Raw genomic sequence first — 23288 nt, 5'->3', positions numbered from 1 at the left:
TATTTATTGAACAATTCCAAGGCAATCTAAGCTCTTACTATTTTGGTAGAACAAATGTTCGTTTTTTACTTGCTGGGTGATATGGTAGTACGATTTTAGTACCAGATGATCTTTAAAGAGCGTCTTATAACCAATGATGCAGTCAATTGAGACTGCAGGACTAGCACCCATACTAGGTGCGTAGTACTAACGGAGCATTGGAATAACAAAAAAGCAAGGGAAGATTTAAAAACTTATAAGAAGGGGATCAACAGAAGTAATTTATCTTCTCTCATGTTGATTCTACTTATCCCATGCTTATATTTTGAAATGTAGGAGGAGTTTCTAGTAATGTTGAAATCTATTCTCTTAGTATAAACTTTCCTCGTAAAGTAAATCAAAATTACTCGTCGTACGTAAACGTGCTATTTCTAGTAGGTTTTACATTACATCCTTGCTACGTAGTTTCAATCTGGTATAGATTGAGTCGGCATTTTTCTGTAAGTTAGGTTGGGACTGGTAATATGAACTGGAGTGAATTTCTGGGGCATGATAACCCTAGAGAACTTGTTTCTTAGCTTCTGGGACACATAATCCATATCCAAATGTCTTGTAAGAGAAATTTTTGGAATACAACTAATGTAGTGTTTATCGTCTAGTTGAACGTCCAAAGGATCTTGAGTGTGGCAACCGGGTGACATTTTCAGTCTAATGGCATGCGATTTTTGACCAGAACTATCAGCACTTTCGTATAACTCAAAATTAATTTGCGACAGATAGTCTAACTCAGGCAATGCATTTCTAGCAATTCTCATTGGCAATCCAGCTTCGTAAATTATGTTAAGCAGCGTGTAGATATGAGATTCCTTAGTGAAATATGCGTTACACGCTGGTGTATCTTTGTTTTTCATTGCATCGATGTCATTCAAGATCTGTTTTGCTAGCGGTAACGAAGTTAACAACCCAATATCCAATTTCTCATTATCCTCAATACCGTATTCTTGAGGGCAGATGAAGTCAAACAGTACCTTTGACAACCTATACAGTTCTCTAAGATGCATGTACTTCGGGTGGTCGAAAGTTGAGTTTGTGGTAGTACAATGAGCATTTGCGCAACCCTCTTTTTCTAAAACCCAACCTAAAGAACCAACGCTGGAGCTACCTGACTTCGCATTACCGTTTATACCTTCAGGAATCTTGAAGTTGTTTTTTGCTAAAATATTAATGGGGTACCTATCAACAAGGGAGTGCTGAACTTCTGTACCTTTATCAAGTCCCAAAGAATCATCTGGTGCAAATACGTTTTCAAGGAATGACCTATTATGAAGAGCATCGTACTTCATCGTATCATACAATTCAGAAATCTTTGAAGGGTCAACTTTATCCACACAAACAAATTCCTTGAAAAGCTTATCCCATCTTTCTTTAAACAAGAAAGCGTCTTCACCACAACACCATCGAGTCTGAGTATCACCAATGTTACTGTTTATAGCGAAATTACGGTCCATGATTTTCTTATGATACTTCATTAGTTCAACAATTCTCTTGATAACCAAATATGGTTGTGGCATCTTTGGAGGCCATGCAAACTGCGGTGGTGCTTCTTTCCCTTCTCTTAATAGAGGTTTTAATTGCTTCTTCACTTTATCCATAGGGTCTTTAGCAGCGTTAGAATCATCTAACAAATCCTTCCTAATATTAATTTCATCATTACCCAATCCGTCAGCACTAAATAGAGCAGTTGCCCATAGTTGCGCTGAAAGAAGAACACGCCTTTCAGATGATGAGAATATTTTTATGTTCTGAAGAATGTTCTTGTTTAACAAATCTATGTCTTGTCTGGTTTGTTCACCTAGTTCTTGTGCTTGATAACGAGCAGAATGTGTTGGCTCCCCACCCCATTTAAGTATAAACTGTACTTTTTCGACTTCTTTTTCACCGTTCAAAACAGGCTTTAGTTGAATTTTTGTTCCGGGAAAGTTTAGCTTCTTTTCTAAGGTACTTGATAATAGATTTAACTTGTTTAAGTCTTCCACACCCTCTTCTTTAGCTATTTGCAAAGCTTGTAACACAATCTGAAGATCATTAACGTTTCTAATCACCACTTCTTCCTTGTGTCCTTTCAATAAAGATATAAAGATTTGAGACCTAAAGGAATGCTTAAATTTCTGCTTTGGCGTCCGATCAGCGTGACGAATAACAGTAACTAGACCTTTGAAAACCCATTTTTGCCTCTTTTCCTCCTGTATAACCGGTAAGTGGCGCTTTTCGAGATCAATTTGTTTCTTAGCATTTAGAAAGGTTTCACGCAATATCTTAGCACATGAATCGTAATACGCAGAATTATCTTTCACAAATGAAAACCCATTAACATCAATGACAAAACTTTTCCCGTTGGCGCGAAGCAAATCGAAACCACAGATCATTTGAGAGAAGGCTTTGGAAACACGCGCTGCGATCTGCTTTTCATCGTCTGTAAGTTCTGTAACGTATCTGATTTCCTTGCCATGAGTATTTCTCCTGACAATTCCATCTACAACAGGGGATTTCCTTGTTTCTGCATGGCAGAAGGTGTCACTAACTGTATAAGCTTTTACATCCTCGAAGTTGTCGGTATCCATGAAGTTTTCATAGATATAAGAACCATCTGAACGTGGATGACTCAATGTAGGGTCAAATTCAGAAGATTTATTACCAACTTTTCTAAACAGACGGCGACCACCACCACCATTCTTGGAATGGTAGTATATATATATATTATGGTCCTCACCGTCGACTGGCTTCTCAACAAAAGGTTTAGTCATAATTTTGCCGCCCACCTCAAGTGTGTTTTCGTCTATCATTCTCCATTCCGGTTCCTTAATAGGCTTTACTTCTACTCCACGTTCCAGAAGCTTTTCTCTTAGAGTATCATCAACTCTAGGACCACCATCTCTTGAAATCTCAAGTCTCTCAGGCGTTGGAACATTGGCTGCCTCCAACACCCGTAGGCATAACCGCCTATCCCAAAGGACTTTTTGCATGATCAAGTCATTGATAAGGAACGGTTTACGTAGCATCACATAGTCAATAGCCTTATTTAATGGAAAACCACTGGAGAAGAAGGATATTAAGAAATCACAGGTTGGCCAATTTTCAATGTTCTCATCCAAAATTACCTTATCACCGAATATGATGGTTTCAAACTCCCCATTTTCAATTAAACGATTTAAAATATGTCTACATGGCTTGGATAGCACCTTCGCATCCATAGCACACACACCAATCTTTCCAATTCGAGGAAGTTGTGGTTTAACAATAGAAGTTGATGATTTACGAGAAGAGCTAGCTGAGCTTGGAGTGGGGAGACCGCCGTCTGACTGTTCAAGCGACTGCTTAATATCAGTTTGGTCGTCATCCTGCTCCTGCTTAGCGCTATCCTCCTGCATATCAAAGCTTTGGGGGCCATCTTGACATGAGCTAGGTTCGGTAGGAGAAAGTTCAGAACCTTTATTCCCTTGTAGATTATCGCAATGGCCATCCCCAAGCGCATCTTGGGACGGACACGTGTAGGACTTTAGAGCAGGTGCACAATTTTCATTAGTTGAGTCAGTAGGAGACACAGAAGCCCCACGGGTTAATTTTGTACCCGTTGTTGACTGTTGTTGGTGAACAGTATTACCACTGGATTGCGAGTCTGGGTCATTTATGTCATCCAACTCTGATTCCTCATCCGTTACAATACTTGCAGGTGGTAGTTTTAAAGATGTATTTTCGCTTGAAGAAGTCTTGGGAGTAAACCCTTCCAATATTGGTGCTATAGATTCCATCGCCTTCTTAGTATTGCTGCTCAAATACAATGGAGATAACTTTGGTTGCGGCGACTTTTCTTTATCCATGGTATAAGGATAAAAGGTTCGGATAGTTAAATCTTATGGAAATACGTTTAATTTATTAGTTTTTATTACACTATGGGGCTTATTTGTAATGTGCGATGGCCTTTCTAGGCTTAAAAGATTGTTAAATTTAATATATATTTAGATTGCTTACCTAAAAATCAAGCACAAGTTCCATTATACGACTATTCATGCTAGAAGGACCTCTGAATTGGACAATTGCACTTACAAAGCTTATTATAGTAATGAGAGAAGCTCACTTGCTGACTGAGCTTATTTATCTCCGATGTAGTATGTTCTGGGGTAATTGTTATGACTCTATTTATGTTCTTGACCCTATAAAATTTTGGGAGAAGTAATAGGCACAAAACATTAATTGAACGGTTTATAGGAGACTAACGACACCGTAAAAGAAGTAAATGACCTGCAGTAGACTACACTAGCCATCTTTTGAACACCCTTCATGACGATGAGCTTAACGCATGATCGTTTCTTTTGATCACCGGTTCGTAGCGAATGACCTGAAAAATTTGATGTCCAGTTCCAGAATACCCGCGATGAGCTTGTCCAGCATTTTAAGGTACCGCCACATAGGAGTTATACATCACTCTGAGGCATTAAAGTAAGCGCGATGGCTGAAGTTAATTCTACCAAGAGATTTAAGCCCGATGTTCAGCAGCCTAATGACTCAAAATTAGTTTCGAAGGTATTCTCACCATTTAGAATCATTGGTAATGTGAGTAACGAAATTCCATTTGCAATTGGTACTCTTGGTAGTACATTTTATATTGCTACTAGTATTGGTAAAAGCTTCCAAATTTATGATGCAAGCAATTTGCACTTATTATTTGTGTGTGAAAGAGAGACCGAGTTTAAAATTACATGCCTAGCAGCTCATTACCACCACTTGTATGCTGGTTATGGAAATAAAGTTGGGATTTATAAGAGAGGTAAACAGGTAGCAGTAGTTGAATTACCCGATGCTTCTTGTACGGTGAAGCATCTATGTGTGTTTGGTGACTATTTATGTGTGTCTGCTGATAACAACAGTGTCTACGTATTCAGGAAGGAAACGCCAGCCAGTAAGGTTCCTTGCCAGTTCTACACTTCCTTTACTATTAATGCTTCCAAGTCCAATCAGATTGTGTCAGTAATTCATTTAGCGACATATCTTAATAAGATTATCGTTGTATCCAAATCTAACTTTATGCTGTACAATATCCGCACCAGGAAGTTGCTTTACACTTCTGATGAGTTTCCATCTCAGATTACTACTGCGACACCAGCCCCTGCATTAGATGTGATGGCTCTTGGACTTAATACTGGGGAGGTAATTTTGTTTAATGTGAAGAAGGCAAGGAAGCTACGGACCATAAAGACGCCGTTTGTAGTGTCTTCTCTTTCGTTTAGAACTGATGGTTCAGCTCACGTTGCTGTTGGAGCTACTAATGGTTCAATTATGTTTTACGACATGGACCGCCGTTCCCGTATACATATCATGAATGGTGTCCATAAGGAATCTGAGGGTGGGGTTGTTAGAGCGTCATTCTTGAATGGTCAGCCTATAGTTGTTACAACCGGCGGAGATAACCAGTTGAAGGAATTTGCTTTTGACCCTTCATTATCACAAGCTGATTCAGAGATCGTTGTACAACCTCCCAGGTTATTACGTTCTCGAGGAGGTCACTCGCAACCACCTACATGCATTACTTTTGCGGACAATGAGAGCCATTTTGTGTTATCAGCTTCGAAGGATAAGTCGTTACGTGGGTTCTCGTTACGTAAAGATGCTCAATCGTATGAGCTTTCACAGAGGTTGCATAAGAATAAGGATGGGTCCAGAATCGCTGGTAGCACTGTAAAAGAAAAGTTTTCTGAGATTGTTTCAATAGCTATTGGCAACTTTAGAGAAGGCGAGTGGGAGAATATCATTACAGGGCATAAAGATGAGAGGTTTGCGAGAACTTGGAATTCTAGGACCAAAAGAGTTGGCAGGTGGACACTACCAACTAGTGATGATGGTTTAGTCAAAGCGGTCGCCATTTCCCATTGTGGAAACTTTGGTTTCGTGGGTTCGTCCAACGGTGGTATTGCGGTTTACAATTTACAGAGTGGTATCAAGCGTAAGGTATATAAACTGCATAAGAAAGCTGTTACTGGTGTTGCAATTGATGGTTTCAACAGAAGACTAGTATCATGTGGTTTAGATGGCATTGTTGGATTTTATGACTTCAATAGTAATACTTTACTGGGCAAATTACAGCTGGATGCGCCAATTACACAGATGGTTTACCATAAATCTTCTGATATTGCAGTATTTGCTCTAGATGATTTTTCTATCTTCGTTATTGATACTATAACCATGAGGATAATTCGTCAACTATGGGGGCACTCGAATAGAATAACCGCTCTTGATTTCTCTCCAGATGGAAGATGGGTTGTATCCGCATCCTTGGATTCTACTATTAGGACATGGGATTTACCAACTGGTGGATGCATAGACGGTATAAAACTGGAGAATGTTGCTACTGGGCTGAAGTTTTCGCCTAAAGGTGATTTTCTTGCAACCACCCATGTTTTTGGTAATGGGATTTCCCTCTGGACTAATAGAGCACAGTTTAAAGCCATTTCTACAAGACATATTGATGAAGAGGAGTTTGCCAGCACGCTGTTACCTTCTTCTGCCCAGCAAGGTGGTGCTTCGTTATTGGATGGTGCATTTGATCAGGAAGAAGGGGAGTATTTTGCAAACAAGTACACATCATTGGATCAAATTAGCGATGACTTAATTACACTTTCATTGGGGCCTCGGAGCAAGATGAACACTCTCATAAAACTAGATGTGATTAAGCAAAGATCAAAGCCGAAGGAAGCACCTAAGAAGCCCGAAAAGTTGCCGTTTTTCCTGCAATTGACAGGAGAGAAGGTTGGTGACGAGGCTTCTAGTAGAGAAGGTGTCGAAGCCCAGGATGTAGCTTCTCAACTGAATATGAAAGAGGCCGGCAGAAAGGCAGTAGAAGCGGAAGAAAACTTGGCTAAGTTTAAGCCCTCTGGTGAAGTCAGCTTTGAATCCAAATTTACAAAGTTACTGAGAGTATGTTCACAATCGGAAGACTACAGCGAATTTTTGGACACATTGGTTAGCATGGCTCCCTCGGCTATCGATTTGGAAATTAGATCACTCAATGCTTTTGAGCCATTCGAAGAGATAATCGCGTTCATTAATGCATTGGCATTTGGTTTAACCACGAACAAAAATTTCGATATTTATGAAGCATTCATGAATATGTTCTTAAGGGTTCATGGATCTATCATTAATGCAAACCACAACAATAAGGCTATACAAAAGGCAATTAATGCCTGGGAAAAGAATCATGCTGCGAATGTGCAAAAACTTGACGATTTAGTGAAGATGTGCTCAAGCATTATAGGTTTCGTCAGTACCGTTTGATTCATGTCAGTATGTAGCAGTTTTATTTAACTTTCTAACGATACTGGTAATTATCATCACCGAGCTTTTAATCGTATAGATTCATGCATGAATTATATTTTGGTTTATTAATTAACGTTAAGCATTCGCACCCGGTTTAATCTTTCCTTGTAATGACCGACCACAATTATAATGGGTGACTATGTTACTGTCGTCATGCTTATATAGGGAAAACAATTCACTACTCCCAACATTTAAATTCTTATGACATATGTAACATTTTGTATCCTCCCCAATAATGACGAATTCAGACATCACCTGTGTCGCCAAGTAATTTTGTTCAATTAGATTCACCCTGAGAAGGTTACTTTGGATCCGAGACTGGTTCTTCTTCATAGAAGCATGTTTAACTCTTCTGCTGAGGAATTCACTGAGGCTTTTAATTGGTATATCATTGGGGAGCATTTCAAGCAATGTGAGAGTGTCTAGTTTTGACCCGTTTTCAAGAAGAAACAAATGTATATTATTCCAGCCATGTGTTGCAACCTGTGACAGTAACTTTTTAAATAATAACATTAGCACTTTCACCCCAGCGTCTTTATCAGAAGAATATATTTCATTGCAATAAAGAGATGACTGAGAGTAATTATGAAGGTCCTCGACTAATATCCTTAGAGCGGTATCATGTTCGCCTAATCTCCTCAGTGGATAAGTTCTTAGTAATTTTAATAATTTGTCCTTTTCAGGACTTAAGTCTTCGCTTTCTAATGCAACTGTCAGATACCTTAATATTACTTTTGGTTCATAATGGGAAGTAGTCCTGAGTATCGCCTTCAACTTTTTAACAGAGATATTATCATCAAGATTTTCTATATATCTCATAATCAAATAATTGAAAAGCTTAGTATCAGTATGGTGGTAAATGTTAATAATATATTCCAAGTACCTTAGTGATAATGCACGGCTGTGTTTGTCAATAAACCTGTATACCTCTTTGTAATTGTAGGTTCCACATAATGGAGAGTCGTTCATGAATATATTTGTAATCACAAACTCTATGTCAGTTGAATTCTTTGATAACCAATCTGTATATTGGAAAATGCTATCTAGAAATTGGTTTGGTAGCTTTCGCAAATAGTCTATTATTAGATCCTGGATCTTTTCATCTAAGCCATTAACTGGCTGATGTCCTTCAACAATTCCTGGTAGATTTGTTAATAAAGAGAGTGCTCTACCGTGCTCTTCCATATTATAATAATAATCAATTAATTCTTGGAACATTTGATTCTCCCGTAATGTTTTTTCTACAACATCAAAATCACAGTCATTATTAACTCTGATTAATGGTCCAACTAAGTTCCTATTATAACGGACATAAAGTTCAAAAAGAGCGGTATCAATTATTTTCATCAAGTCTTTCAAGGTAATATTGCTATCGCTGTTAATTCGGAAAAACTCCAGGCCAACCCTCAATTTATGCGATCTATAATGCCATTCAATCTTCCCTTCTGGACCAACTTTTTGCAGTTTTTGCAGGTTCCTTCTAATCTCAGTCAGGTAAGGTAAGCACCATCTATTAATTAGTTTTGCTGGTAACTCTGGTTGTTTTCGCTTAGATATAGCTGTGTAGACAGGTGAGATTTTGTCTATAGTCTCAGTCATATCCAGCGGCAGGCATAGTTTTATTACTAGTTCAGGGGGAGCCAAAAATGAAATAAATAAATCAAACATTTGTTTCACTATAAGCTCATGCAATTTTTTAACACGATCAATCGGACTTCTTGACGTGAATGTAGGATTTAGATATTCTACCCTTTCGTAAGACTTCGTGGCAAAATTAATAGAGAGATCACGAAGTTTTAAGCAATATCTCTCAGCTATTTTAGTTATTTCGGATGATTCCATTTCACCAATAAAATTAACTATAGCGTCCATATCTAGCGACGTTTCACAAAACATCATCCTCTTCTTCAAAATCTCATATCGATTTTCCTCGATTTCATCAAATACTGGCTTGTCATCTGCGACAGTTAAGGATTCTGCAGACCTGTCCACTATTAGACGGTAAAATTCCAGTGTGTTATCTGTGGTCCACAACATTAACGTTAAGTGGGATGGGACAAAAACTTTCTTCACTCCTTTGTTGACAAAGATTTCAGCATAAGTAAAGCCATGGTAGTAGTCCACTATCTTCACGGAATTGGAATTATAGACTATAAGCATGCGAGAGCAGAAATGTTGCACCTTATTAAACTCTTTGTTTCGATCATAGAATTTTTTGTTATCTATGACAGTAATTACGTGCATTCCATTGTCACTAACATCTAATTGGAGTAGCATCTCGGTTTTTCCATCAAGAACCACAGGATGAGGCAAGTTTGATGGCTTGAAAGTAAACCGAATATCGTTAAATGCTCGTCCAATAGGTTTCTTGAAGAAGAAACTTGACATATTCGTCTTCTTTGAGATCTGAGACATGTTATCACTGGAGCGAATTGACTTAGTATCCTCAGCAATGTATTTTCCTTGTACCGACAGTTCGGTTTGAGAAGCTTCCAGCTCCATAACCGCATCGTAGAGATCTTTTGGCCAAGCTGGCTTTTGAACCTTGTCAATTCGTAGCAAATAGGATTGCATGAACGGCCAGTGGTAAACCGCAGTAGATGATACCACTATACAACCATTTACGTCTAGTGTTACGGACTTAAGCACCTCAGATTTTGAGCTTAAATTAACTTCTTGTATCGACTGGAATTGTTTATTAATCCATGCAAGCATCCTTAATTTCATCGTATCCTTAATAGAGTATACAAGGAGTGTCATTTGCATATCATCTCCATCGGTCTTTTCAAAGACCCAAAACCTATCTGATCCTCTTTTATCAACAATCTTATCATATTGCTTCAACGAACTGGCATGCAATAACAAAAACGATTTCTCACACTTAACAAATACAGTCTGTAATTGGACTGAATATGCTAGCTTCTGAATATCTACTGAAGTACCTAACGGCTGCTCATATTGGTATAGTAATCGAACATTTGATTTCTCGTCAATCGTATATACGAAGAAGTCGTTATTACTATTGACAACGATGATACTCTTGGAAGAGTTAACAGGCAACACACATTTAGCTTCATGACATGCAACCAAATTGGTGAACTCAGCCCTTAACATTGCCAAGCTTCAGTTGTGCTGTTTACTTTCACCGTAGCAGTCAAAACATTATTAAGTGTCGAATGAGTTCCCTTTTTTTATTTATATATACCGAAACTTTAGTACAAATAAATACCCTAAAACTATAAACTTAAGGCTTGGAATGGTCAGTTCTGTTGCATTATCGCTATGGAGTTGGAGCAGGAGATTAATAAGGTTTTAAAATCACGTACACCAACTAAGGTGGCTGATATACAGCTGGAAATCGAAACTAACCAGGCACATATAAACCATGTACAATTGAAGAAACTACGAGAGATTCATGATGAGATGTTTCAGGAACAGTGCTATTTACCTGCTAAAAGGCTATACGAGAAGTATAATGAGAAGTTGCTTCCATACTCTGGATTGCAAAGCTGGGCAGAACGCATTGATCGCGATATCCGTGTTATAGAAGCCACCATAGAAATGGTAAATGAAGGTAGGAGAAACGCCGACTAGCACTATATGTATGTTGGAAGTTATGAACATCGTATTATAATCTATATAGTACACGAAGCAAATAATACCACATTGGAGAGATGATCAAAACTAAGGATTTTCTTTTTGCATATAGACCGAATAACAACAGTAGTGTTCAGATATAACAAATCCTAGAGTTAGCTATAAGTTGGCTAACAAAGACCTTTTGAAGCCAATTCCCATTTCTTCTTTTCCACCCACCCTGCCTCGATTATTTTCATGACATCGGACAAATTGACTGGTTCAGAAAGAGAGCGGTCGTCCACAACAAGCTTTTTATAGATGCGTGGATAGTACTGGGGCTTAATCTTCTCGAAGTTAGCCTTGTGTGCAGCAGCACCATCCTCAGTATTATTTTCTGACCTAGCAGTCCATAGCTTTCGTCTAGTCTCCCATATCTCGGGTCCTCGGATGAAAGGGCCACTACACTGGCTACTTAAAAGCTCCCTTTGCTTTATAGGGTCGTAGCTACTAAAAGTGTACTCCTCAGTCACTTCCTCCGTATTGCTACTACATGCCGTTTGTTCCTGATCTGTAGTTGAAAGAGAACGCGCACTTGCATCTTCAAGATAGCGCTCCTGTTCTACCCAATCAGGAGAAATCTCCGTACTCCCATTAAATAACGCATCAACGGTACGCTTCCCATAATCACTTACACTAGAGTCCGAAAGCACCTCAGAGGATACCTTATTCAAATTCACACGGAACTTATGCATCCATAACCTTATACCAAAAAATTCATGACTACGCTTTCTGAGTTTTGACATAGTTGCTGAATCTGATGAATTTCTCTGCATTACATTGGCATTAACAGCGTTAAACCAGGATAATACAATTAAAATATATCGATGTACCAAAGATACCAAAAAATTCCCGGCTTGAGGTTTCAGCCGAAGTCGCTTCAAACTGTTCCACGCGAATAGAAACAGTTGAAAGTAGGATTTAAAACACAAGTTTATAGCCCGTTCAGGCAATGAAGGGTACTAGATGTTTCATGGTCGTACTAAATTCAGTTCCGTGGCGAAGGTAAAAACAGCGTAAATCCTGGCCGGGTAACCGCGCCGTTTAGTCCTAGGAGTCATGACCTAAGAGCCTAGAACGCAGTGATCTAGTCATGCACTAACTACGACTCCACATATGCATCTTCTGCCCTCGGATTTACTCTTATCGAATATATGCCGTAGCTCAGACCATCGTGGATTACTTCCCAGGCTCTTGATTTGATTCCATACCGCTCCACGGAGCAGTACCTTTGTAAGGGAGGCAGCATTAGCAGTTGGACTTCTAAATCAAAACCAGGCATTGATTTACTATGCAGTGGTGGCTTATCGTCGAATAAACTAACGACATTATCAGGATTCTCGAGGTTGGCCGGAGTCCGACGCTTACGGGTACCAGAGCTCCCCTTGAAGTCCAACGCGCCGCAGTGGACCAATGCCAGCAGAGGATCGGAGTCGCAGGTATAAATATCTACTCCCCATAGCTCGCGGTTCTGGAACCTTATATTTTGGTTCTTCTCAATGGCGATTTGCAGGTCTTCGGACGTCAAAATAACAGTTATAATAGAATTTATTGCGCTGGTCCCAAGCCTAGGCAAGAATGGCTCTGGGATGAAGGCCCTGCAGTAATTATACGGAAACGGAAGCTCTTGTTTTTTCTCGCTGCCTTCAAACCTGCCCTGTCGCAGAGGACTATATCTTAGAGTTCCCAAATTACGACGCTGAAAGCCATAATTTTTGCTAACATAACTCAAAACGCGCTCTGAATTTACAGTTATTGATGATTCTGTGGCAGCTAATTTCTGTAGATCATCAGTTCCGTTAACTCCATCTTTTGATGCATTTAAAAGGGTTTCTTGCATTTGGTAAATAACTGATTGAGTGCGTTGATAGCCACCCTCTTGAGCGTATTCAACAGTCATTTAATAAATACCTAATTTTATTTATCAAATAGGGATGGGTATTCTTGCTATATATACATCAATAACGGTGGAGGTTACTACGAAGTGCTAGTACATTGCTAAGGTACATTATGAATCCTCGTAAGGGGAACAAAAAATCAGCCGCCAGGGTGTTCAGTTGGGACTGTTACACCTGTACATTTACTTACCGGGGTTTTATTTAGACCGAACGTATTTTTTTTGCGTCGGTGAGACAGGCAGTCCCGAGGCGGGGATCTCGCTGCGCGTGGTGCACCCTCCCGCAACTCAGCAACCAGCAACTAGCTGCTACTGCAGCGTGGCGGGACCGCTAGGCAGGGAGCTCTGCATCTTCACCTCGGACACCGACAGCTAGGCAGGCCTCCAGGACCGCTACGCGGGTTTCACCGCTGACTACGGGGCAGTACCTGCTGGCCTCCAGGCGGAAGGTCGAGCGGCCCCCCCGGGTTAGCGACTTTTTCGTCCTAAATACATGAATAAAACTAATATGAGATATTGTATAGTGTTTGTTTAAGATACACGGAATACAATCAACTGAACGAAATGGCTGGTTTGAAAGACGTTGTTACTCGTGAGTACACCATCAACATGCACAAGAGGGTATGTTTAACTTATAAAGAACCGAAATATGGCTATATTCAAAATTAGATCCGTTGTGGTAGTCAAACTGTTGAAATAACCTACTGCTATATACCTAAGGATTGGGGTTGTACTATTTGTACTGGAACTTACGAACGCTGGATATCAGGATTTTAAATATAGTGCTTGCGAATGAATTATGTACTAACATTTTATTTTACAGTTGCATGGTGTCTCTTTCAAGAAGAGAGCTCCAAAGGCCGTCAAGGAAATCAAGAAGTTCGCCAAGTTGCACATGGGTACTGAAGATGTCAGATTGGACCCAAGATTGAACACTGAAGTCTGGAAGAAGGGTATCAAGGGTGTTCCATTCAGAATGAGATTAAAGATCTCTAGAAGAAGAAACGAAGAAGAGAACGCTAAGAACCCATTGTTCTCCTACGTTGAGCCAGTTTTGGTTTCCTCTGTTAAGGGTTTGCAAACCGTTGTTGTTGAGCAAGAAGAAGCTTAAACTGCTTTCGTCGCGATTAGATAATGTTCCATCAGATTATGTATTTTGTGCAGTCATTGTAGTTTAGGTTATAAATACGCTCGATAATATTCCAGTTTTTACACGTTGGATTAGTCCTCAGCTACGTAAAGGTGGTTTACATCACTTAAGTGGTTATAATCAGTGTAACTATGACAAAATACGCCAGCCGCTCATTACATGAAAAGGCCCCAATTCCAAACAACTCCTCCTGAATGGAACACCGCTCAGAACGAGTGGATGCGCCGGGGATGAGCCGATGAACGCAGTTGCCCGCGGGATGGCCTTACGACATGGATCGGAGTCCATGCCTTGTTCTTAGTAGACTGGCAGAAAAAGGATATCATCATTTCAAACCGGATAAGTGAGTGTTAGAATGTTCTCATTCTTACAGATAAGAGCCCTGTAGTCGTGGGAGTTCGACTGAACGTCCGAACGCTGCAGATCGGGCAGATTAGCTACGATATTCTGATGTAACTGTCTTTTGAAGACGCATCTGCTATATCGTTATTTTTTTTGCTTTATATATATATATCTAATATGTTACCCGGGCTTACTGAGACCTACCCTATAGAGAGGGCATCTAGCCCACCGATACCTATATTGCATGCTTGGGGGGTTCTATAAGGGATTTCAGTGCCTTCAGTTAAGGGCTCCTTGTGGTACCTCCTAAGTATGAAGTTTTCATCAAACCAATCTATGAGTTCACATGTATTTTGTATCAGCATCATCTCTTTAAGTAGAGCGTTCGAGACGTCCATGCTCTTCAGCATACAATGAAGGTGATGCTGCAGTAATTGATAGGGCAGTGTACCTAATTCCATAGCATAATGCCAAAATAACTCCACTGCACTCCATGGGCATTTATCGACCCCACTAAAAAGAGCAGGATTGGACAAAATTCCTCTTGCAGACATAACTCCGTCTACCCCGGTGTATTCTGCTATATTTTTAAAGTCCTTATACGTGAAACAGTCTCCATTGGCAATTATAGGTATTTCTTGGTCTTTTATATGTTCTCGAATGAATTTTATAGCGTCTAAATCCACTGCGACTGACGATCTTGTATTTCTTGTTCTTCCATGAACTGTAATCCAGTCTACTCCAGCATCAACTAGCCCGTCACATAAAGCAACTGTCTGTTTCAAGTCATCATGGATCCTGATCTTAGTTTCAAGCCTTACTTTATCGCCGTACTTTTCTTTCACCGATCTGACCATGCTTGTTAAAAGTTCAGCATTATATATCAATGCTGATCCGATGCCCTCTCTTACCTGCTCCTTGATGGGACAGCCACAGTTTATTCCAATGCCATCGCAGTAAGGACTGACCATTTCTACAAAGCGCATTAAATCAGTAACATTATTGACGCCGACCTGCACAATCAATGGAGAATCTCTACTATTAGTACTAAAATCAGCCATCCTTGCATGTTTATTCCTCACAAATTCACGAGCTAGTATCATAGGGGTGTATACTATGTCGGTATTGTAATGAAGGCAGGTTAACCGAAATGGTAATTTAGAATATCTGACCATAGGACCAGCGATGGTGGCAGGCCTATTATGAGTTTTCTTTCTTGTTTTAATTAAGTGTAAAGGATCATTCTTGGGACCTAAGACCTTAGGTTTAGGAACTTCAATACATATGCTTGCCATGCAATAAATGAAGAAGTTGGAGTTCTATATTTGTCTTCCTTAGTGTACAGTTACAAGATGATGTTAAGCACGAATCATATTATGAGTTGAAAAATTTCGAAATTAATACGCATGCGTAGAACTCTATACACGCATATTTAAGATGTATATTTTAATATTACAGATTATAAACGGTCATCTACGCAGAATGCTATACGCAGCACTGGTGATACTATATTTACAGGTGAACAACAAGTAGATCGTTCGATGAAAAGGCTTTATTACAGGTAGGGCATTTCCTCATTCTCGCTGCTAGTCTCTCCTTACAGCAACTTGCACAGAACACATGCCCACACGTCTTGATAGCAGTATCCTTCCAATTTTTTGAACACAGAGAACAGTACACTACCGTACGGAAGTTCTCTAATTCATCCGCCAGTGCGCCATAATCACCACCATTTGAAACCAAAATCTTGTGAAGCTTCTTTAATTTATTTTCTTGCGACGTTAATTTAATCTGCAAGTTACTGATTTTCATTTCAAGATCCTGAGCTTTTAGTTCAATCTTTGATTTCTCTTCCACAAGTTTGTTAAGCTCTTGTTGAAGTGAGTTGGAGGATTTCTTCGATTTTGTAAGTTGAGAAGTCAAATCCATTATCTTCAATGAAGTAACTTTATTAGAATCTATTAGTCTCTTCTCATTCGTTTGAGACAGCTGTAGTTGTTTGTGTAGGTTTTCGATCTTCGATTGCAATGTTTTTTCAATATCCTTTAATTGCTGGATAAGCTCGTTAGATTTGGTTAAGTTTTTCGTCAGGTTTTTATTCTCGATCAAGATGGAATCTTTGGAACGCATAGCCGCAAAGTATTTCTGGTCAGCTTTTGTCTTCTCCACCGTCAACTTTGATATTATGGACTCCTGGTTTATGTATTCAGAATACTTTTTGTTCGAGAAATTCGATAACTCTTTAAATGCCTTCTCCAAATCTTGGAGTTCTTTCATTAGAGCATCCTGAGATGGTTCCGGTTCCCTGTTACCCAACGCACGCAATTGCTCCTGTTGTATTTCCAGGGCCTTCTCGAGGTCTGATAACATCTCAGATTTAGCCTTTTTCGCTTCAAGCAAAGCAATCTTGCTCAATAACTCATCTCTTGCTGTTCTTATCCTTACCAGGTCCTTTTCCAAGTTGGAATTATGTTTCTTTAATGTTTCTTGTGCAGTTTGGAATTCAGAAGACAGGCGATTTGTAAACACTTCCTGTTCTGCAGATAACTGCTGAAACTTTTTCATGTAGGCATCGTTTATCTGCATCAGCTCCCGCTTTTCCTCATTTAATTCATCAACTTTTGTCGCCAGAGTGCTGACATCTGTTGCAGATGCTAACGTGCTGTTACTCGAGCTATGCGCGTTTTGACCATCTGGAAGCTGTGATGATCCGGTGGTTACAGCCTGGCGAAGTTTCACAATTTCCTCCTCTTTAGCTGTCTTCCAATCAGTTAGCTGCTTCACGGTATTCTCCAGCACTCCTATATTCGTTTTCAAATCTGCAATGTGCATTTCCTGCTCGACTTGTACGGCAAGGTCATCTGATCCCTTTGAAGCACCCCCATTCTCTGCTGTTCCCTGCCTACCTGAGGGCGACCCTGCTGCTGCATCTGGCGACTTGGCTGTAGGACCTTTTTCCCCCTCGGGCCCTTCCGCAATCTTCAAAACGCGCTTCAAACTGACACTCTCTTCGCGGTCATAACGATGTAGTTGCTGTTTATAAAATGTTTTCATTGACTCAAGCTCTTCTCTTAACTGTTTGTTCTCAGAATCCAGCTTCCCATTCACCACCTCCAAGCTTTGCCAGCGATCCCAGTCAACTGAGCAAAGCTTATCCTCTTTCGTAAGGGAATTTACTACATACTTTGCAAACTCTGATGCTTCTTGTACAACTTCCTCTGTTCCGCAATTTTCAAGCCGTTTGCATACCTTCTGCGTCTCCTCGTCGCCACCCTCCACCAAAACACGGGCAATAGACCTTATAACACCACAGACTGCTGCCAAATCATCCAAAAATCTATTTTGGGATTCTTTCAGTTCTTTTACCTGCTTTTGTGATATATTTGCCTCCGATCGATACCTATTCATGCATCTGAATAAAGCTTCCTTTTGAAACAAGATAACATCACGTTGTGTTAAAGGCTCCGAAACATCCGATAGCTCCAACTTCGCCTTCTTAGTTGGTGGTTCCGTCATCTTCGCCTACTATCACTAGCCTTTATATAAAAGAACGTGGTTTATAGTTTGCAATAGTATCCCAGCCATAATGTTTTGAAAGCATTTTTCCGGTATCAGACGGAAGCCTCTTATTATTAGATATCACGAGGACAAATTTGTGAATGCTTACCCGGTCGGAACGTTGTCCGTTACCCGGTCCGTGAGTTACCCGGTCTACCCCGGCCTTTAATCCCCCTGAACGCCACCGACCAGCGGTCACGTGGGAAGGAGAAATCAGCCGACCCATTCTCAACACTGGCCGTCACAGGCTGCAAAAGCATATAGTACCACCTACCGAACTTGCTACAGTTAAGTAACGATATCTCGCATTACCCTAATAGCGCTTAGCAATGCTTTTGTTCAGGTTCGTTTTTAATCAACGTCTTTTGTAAAATATAATAAACAGTATAGAAATTTAAGCTTACTTACTGTACGGAAAAAAGGAACGTCAAACACCGTCATTCAAGATCTTGCCGGCGTTGACTACGCATTACTGAACGAAAACCATTTCAGACTAGAAAAGCAAAGCCACTAGCCTTGTGACCGTGTGTTGTTTGGGCCAGGTATCGGTATATTGTGTACTGGATTGTTGGTTGCTGTTGAAACTTAAGCCTCAGATCGAAATCGGTTGTTTTATTTGTTTTAAGGTTGATAAACAGGGTGTATTAGTAGGTTCAGTATCCTTTTGAATGGATAGCGCCAGCAGTAGCAAGAGCGCTGTATTACTGCAGTCGCTGGAGCAGTTTGTTGCCCTGATTAGTGGAGGACTACAGCAGGGGAAAGGAAACAGTGCTAGTACGAATAAGAGTTTATGCCTATTTCTTAGGCTTAATCTATTAGCACGCTTTCGGCGGTTACAGAATGGTGAGCAAGAAGAACAAGGTCCTCATAGGGATGTTTTGACGCAGTGGTGGATAACGTTGTTAAATTTTTTAAATTCCGATCTTAACGGAGCGGGATCTCGGCAAGGGACCGGGTTGTTTGTTGAGACGATATCAGTAGCATTGGAATGTATTAGTAGAGTTATAACGCTATTGCAGCCTACGGCTGGGTTTAAGCAAAGGGATTTTGACATATATTCGCATCATTTACTTCTTACGGTTCATTATATTACCAACCGGTTGGTTCATAATTCGAAAAAACGTCGTCTAGTGAATCAAAATACGGCTCTGTCAGCTTCGCAGGTTAAGGCCGTGCTTGTGCATACGCAGGCATCTGATGTGCTATTAAGATCATTCATGGGGAAGGTGGTTGCGTATTCGTATTTCTATTTGCCAAATACGATGCGTTATGACTTGTTAGTTTTGCGGTTTTTGTGCGATGGCAACGTGCGTAGCGTTCCGATGCCAAATGACAGCATAGTGTACTGGAAGCCGGTATGCTATCAACTTCAAACAGGTGTACCACCAGCTGCTTCACGGGCTGTCCCCGAAGAGCTAAAACTCTTTCAGGTTATGATTTCTTATTTACAGGATAGCCAAGTTTTTATGACATTTTACTGGCATATATGGTATATCGTTATTGAATTGCATCTTGCTGCCGGGCAATGTGAGGGATTAAATATCGACCATTGCCCTGGCCTGTCAATCTTAATGGATTACGTTGGTAGAAGCATAACGAGGGATCTACCAAAATTTACACATTATATGAGAACAGACAAAATGGGGGAACCGCTACCCAGCTCAATTAACAATGCGTTCTCCGTAGAAACAAGATTTAACAACACTGCGATTGCCGTCACAACGGAAGATTTGAACAATTACATTTATACGAAGTTTGAAAGTGTCAAACTATGGGAATGTATACGAAATTTAGTTGGTTGTTTTAGGAAGAAGAGACTTGATAGCGTGGAAACTCTATTGCATGCTGTTGTCAGGGAGCATGATTCGAAGCAGCTAGAATATATTTCTAAATTCTCAGCCTATGAATCTACTGTTGGAAACGTCGTTTATAATAAATTATTTCAGTTTATTCTTTTCCAATTCACAGATTGTACCCCTCGCATGATGAGAGCATTTAATTGGTCGAAATGGCTAAATGGGATTAAGGGGATGCTTTCAACTTTAAATGGCAATTGTCAGACTACAGCATTGATTTGTTTATTTAATATATGGGATTTGATTGAATACTCTGAACGAGTTCAAATTCGTGACTTTTTATTGAATGATTTATGGGACAACTTGACTCTGGAAACAGGCTACCGTATTGCGAAAGTTATATTCATGAAGTTGTTAGTGTTTAAAATTGTTCCTGATAAAGAACTGGATCCTATGCATGTTAGAGAAAAACTGATGCTTGCATATAATGAAACCATGGAGCTTACAAAGTATTTTGACATAAATGCTGTGAATGAAGAACTCCAAGATGTTTTGATTCTTAACGGAGGGAGGAAGTTGGTACTGTTTTCATATATGCCAGTTGCAGAAGAAGATCTCATTTTGCAAGAACATAGAAGGACTGAAAAACCTGGCAGCTCTTCACAGCAATCAAATCTCACTCTATTTCCGTATGTTAGTTCTCTTTACAATGTCAGGCCATCGGTGGTTGCAATGAAAGGTAGGTATCCCTACGAAGTTTTTGATGAGATGGTGACTAAAGCAGTATTAATACTTGCTGAAAAGAAAACACGATCTAAGTCTGAGATGATAAGTCTGAGAAAAATTACTCCTTCTGGAGTCAGTAGTTCTGATGCTGAAAATGGCGAAAGAGCTTTCACTGAACCTGGCTTTTATAATATGACAGGTGTTGCATCTGCTTGGTCCTCATTGGTTTCTAAAATTAGTCCATACGGTAAGATGGCTATTTCTTCCTCTACGAATTCCTCATGCTCTTCAATGAGCAGTAGCCAGATGACGCAACGTCACGATCCATTTGCATCAAGCGATAGCTTGGATTCCGAATTTACTGAAATGGTATCAATATGTTCAACAGTCTCTCAATTATCTGGTTTAACTTTTGATTCCCTTGACGAGAATGGGTACTCTGTACGCCAGAGGGGATCTGCTACATTAGGTTTATCAAGCAGTAGTTCTAGTCGGGAAAATTCTGCCAGTACTCGGAATAAAAAGAAGCGCAAATTACTTGCTCCACCTGAATTAAAGTTTTCTAGCGATATCACTGAGAAGGTTGGAATAAGCCATATCTTTCGGTTAACTATTACACCACAGGTTGGTGCACCCGGAGCTGGGACTTCTGTAGCAAGTAAAATCAGACAGGCGAATTTGAAATGGGGGAGTTACAACAGTGAAGCAAGCGCATATGATAAACCTTTGCCTATGTCCCCCAACATGCCAGTGAGTGAAACCAACACACTAATAGACGGATTCGACTTTGAGTCTTTAACCTCAACTACCTATGAAGGTATTTCTCAGCTTAAACCCACGGAAATAAGTCCAAGAGTAGAGTCAAAGAAACCTGCGCCTTCTCCCAAAATTACTAAGATTCCAAATCCAAACTGGGGCTTTTTAAGCTTCTTCGACAGACAATATACAAACAATTGCCAAAATGAGGAAGACGTGTTTTCAGATCTTACAATTGCAGACATTTCGCCTGCTGAAAGTCTAAAACCAGGCATTAAACCAACTCTTAAGCCAGCTTTGCATGGTAAGGGGGCCGCCAAACATAAGGATGGCGTCTTACCAAAGTTGGTCCCAAATGAAGATCTAGGATACACTTCTCCCTGTAGCGAAATGAAAAAAAAGAGGACAATTGACATGTACCAAAATACAAGAATGGGCAAGCTAGCTCAGGTTATATTAACCTACAATGAAACAGTCGAGGAATATTTTAATTATCTAAATGTTATAAGTGAAACTGGGGAAGTGGGCGATATCTTTATGGAACTGGACGTTGCTACGCAAATTAACCGGAACAGCAGACAGCCTAAGGACTCCTCCACAAATGCACTTGCTGTATTCGAATAACAGAAATGAAGTAGTATCACTATACCTTTTTATGTATTTTTATGTATTCCTATCTCGTTTTCTGAGTATCTTTAATTACTTACCAGTTGTATTGATTTAATTTGTTTTATTTCATTATGTTTGACTTTCAATTGTTAACTTGAACGAGAAAGTATTACATTGTACTTTCTCAATTTATCCGGTTTAGCGCTGATAATTGGCACTATAGTATACTATCCCTATAACCAAGAAACGTAGCTAAGATATAAATTATAAACTCTATGCTGTTCATTCACTTCTTTCGAAATGTCGCGGTCTTCTGGCGTAGGTACCCAAGCATTGCAAACCCAATTGTAAAGCTTAAGTAAAACCATCCAGAAATGATGACGACGAAGGCTGTACTACCCAGAACATGGAACGTTTTGTTCCACCTTAGCATTATATATCGTAACCCACCGAGGTGCATATTTAATTCGTAGCGGCTTCCTTGACCATACAGTAATTGGGCTGTAGAACGCATTGTAACCAATACCTTCTCCTGATTGGGAGCTATACTTATATCTGGCATAAAAAAATGATTCATAAATTCGCGTTTAATTCTTTCAGCCATTGGCTTGGAATTCCATTGCTGATCAACAGCAGAGTCCAAATTAAGGAAGCAAGATATAGTAAAGTATTGCACTACATCATCAATTCGCAATTCTATGTTATGAATCGGTATCTTGTCAAAACAATATACCTGGATATCCAGATTCAGGAAATAAGGAATATTCTTAGGGAGGTCAAATTTTGAGATGCTTAGAGGAAACTCTTGTTTAGCGTCCGCAGAAATAATTCCCATCGTGACTGTTTGAGCGGTTATATCATCCAAACGATTAAGCGACATATTCCATTGGTAAGTCATCACATCTTTTGAGCCAGCTCCTTGTATGATTTCTGGCTGTAATTGACCTTCATATCGTGATTGAACTGGGATTAGCTGTTGATAGAACTCTTGCCATAGTATTGTTGACAAAGGTATTATCAGAATTAACTGGACCCAAATAATAATCGTTGCGTAGACAGCCCACGGTAAACATTTCAATGGCCATAATACATTCACCTGCATACCTCTAAGAATCAATAGTATTTCAAGTAGCCTTGTTTATTTCCATGTGGTTGTTGTTACAGGGGTCAGTTTTAGGTTAGGGAACTTCAAAATAATAAGCCTTAAAAAGTTAAAATCCTATGAAACGGAGATATACGGAGATCACAAAATATAAAATATGACCAGTTTACATCATCTGGTCCTTGTTCTACGTTGCTAAGGCTAGTTCAGAAGTAGGGCTATATAAGGATATAAACATTTTGTATGTTATGCGCTGTACTTTAGAATGGAACCTAAAGGTCGATAAAGAGGCAATATATGTAAGTACTAACCAATGAATTGTGGGATGAAAGTGGTCATATGATGGATTTCGAAGTTACAGTGAATGCT

General features: G+C 39.8%; 11 protein-coding genes and 1 non-coding gene across 12 annotated transcripts; 4 read left to right on the top strand and 8 right to left on the bottom strand.

The window, feature by feature from the left end:
- Positions 1-446: 446 nt before the first annotated feature.
- VIP1 (inositol polyphosphate kinase VIP1) lies at positions 447-3857 on the bottom strand (the record flags this gene model as incomplete). The annotated part of the gene is made up of 1 exon (XM_018131168.1): positions 447-3857. The coding sequence occupies one exon, from the start codon at positions 3855-3857 to the stop codon at positions 447-449; it is 3411 nt and encodes a 1136-aa protein (XP_017986944.1).
- Positions 3858-4485: 628 nt separating this feature from the next.
- On the top strand, positions 4486-7305 carry UTP21 (rRNA-processing protein UTP21; the record flags this gene model as incomplete). Its single annotated transcript, XM_018131169.1, has 1 exon — positions 4486-7305. One exon carries the CDS (start codon positions 4486-4488, stop codon positions 7303-7305), a length of 2820 nt encoding a protein of 939 aa, XP_017986943.1.
- A 117-nt stretch (positions 7306-7422) lies between these two features.
- VAM6 (Vam6p) lies at positions 7423-10461 on the bottom strand (the record flags this gene model as incomplete). Its single annotated transcript, XM_018131170.1, has 1 exon — positions 7423-10461. One exon carries the CDS (start codon positions 10459-10461, stop codon positions 7423-7425), a length of 3039 nt encoding a protein of 1012 aa, XP_017986942.1.
- A 168-nt stretch (positions 10462-10629) lies between these two features.
- Positions 10630-10941, top strand: BLS1 (Bls1p; the record flags this gene model as incomplete). Its single annotated transcript, XM_018131171.1, has 1 exon — positions 10630-10941. One exon carries the CDS (start codon positions 10630-10632, stop codon positions 10939-10941), a length of 312 nt encoding a protein of 103 aa, XP_017986941.1.
- A 173-nt stretch (positions 10942-11114) lies between these two features.
- On the bottom strand, positions 11115-11759 carry GAG1 (Gag1p; the record flags this gene model as incomplete). The annotated part of the gene is made up of 1 exon (XM_018131172.1): positions 11115-11759. The coding sequence occupies one exon, from the start codon at positions 11757-11759 to the stop codon at positions 11115-11117; it is 645 nt and encodes a 214-aa protein (XP_017986940.1).
- Positions 11760-12085: 326 nt separating this feature from the next.
- On the bottom strand, positions 12086-12883 carry RXT3 (Rxt3p; the record flags this gene model as incomplete). The annotated part of the gene is made up of 1 exon (XM_018131173.1): positions 12086-12883. One exon carries the CDS (start codon positions 12881-12883, stop codon positions 12086-12088), a length of 798 nt encoding a protein of 265 aa, XP_017986939.1.
- A 561-nt stretch (positions 12884-13444) lies between these two features.
- On the top strand, positions 13445-13991 carry RPL31B (60S ribosomal protein eL31; the record flags this gene model as incomplete). Its single annotated transcript, XM_018131174.1, has 2 exons — positions 13445-13501; positions 13704-13991. The coding sequence occupies 2 exons, from the start codon at positions 13445-13447 to the stop codon at positions 13989-13991; spliced, it is 345 nt and encodes a 114-aa protein (XP_017986938.1).
- A 159-nt stretch (positions 13992-14150) lies between these two features.
- Positions 14151-14204, bottom strand: AW171_hschr31806. Its single transcript, XR_001930089.1, has one exon. It is a non-coding gene; the product is annotated as an HCLSNR63 (small nuclear RNA).
- Positions 14205-14572: 368 nt separating this feature from the next.
- On the bottom strand, positions 14573-15667 carry DUS4 (tRNA dihydrouridine synthase; the record flags this gene model as incomplete). Its single annotated transcript, XM_018131175.1, has 1 exon — positions 14573-15667. The coding sequence occupies one exon, from the start codon at positions 15665-15667 to the stop codon at positions 14573-14575; it is 1095 nt and encodes a 364-aa protein (XP_017986937.1).
- A 217-nt stretch (positions 15668-15884) lies between these two features.
- Positions 15885-17888, bottom strand: BRE1 (E3 ubiquitin-protein ligase BRE1; the record flags this gene model as incomplete). The annotated part of the gene is made up of 1 exon (XM_018131176.1): positions 15885-17888. One exon carries the CDS (start codon positions 17886-17888, stop codon positions 15885-15887), a length of 2004 nt encoding a protein of 667 aa, XP_017986936.1.
- Positions 17889-18598: 710 nt separating this feature from the next.
- Positions 18599-21832, top strand: AHK1 (Ahk1p; the record flags this gene model as incomplete). Its single annotated transcript, XM_018131177.1, has 1 exon — positions 18599-21832. The coding sequence occupies one exon, from the start codon at positions 18599-18601 to the stop codon at positions 21830-21832; it is 3234 nt and encodes a 1077-aa protein (XP_017986935.1).
- A 271-nt stretch (positions 21833-22103) lies between these two features.
- On the bottom strand, positions 22104-22919 carry SEI1 (seipin; the record flags this gene model as incomplete). Its single annotated transcript, XM_018131178.1, has 1 exon — positions 22104-22919. One exon carries the CDS (start codon positions 22917-22919, stop codon positions 22104-22106), a length of 816 nt encoding a protein of 271 aa, XP_017986934.1.
- Between the last annotated feature and the right edge of the window lie 369 nt (positions 22920-23288).

Source organism: Eremothecium sinecaudum, chromosome III, assembly GCF_001548555.1.
Source record: "Eremothecium sinecaudum strain ATCC 58844 chromosome III, complete sequence".
Lineage (NCBI taxonomy): Eukaryota > Fungi > Ascomycota > Saccharomycetes > Saccharomycetales > Saccharomycetaceae > Eremothecium > Eremothecium sinecaudum.
Note: the sequence above shows the minus strand (reverse complement) of the source record. Positions and strands in the feature narration are given on the sequence as shown.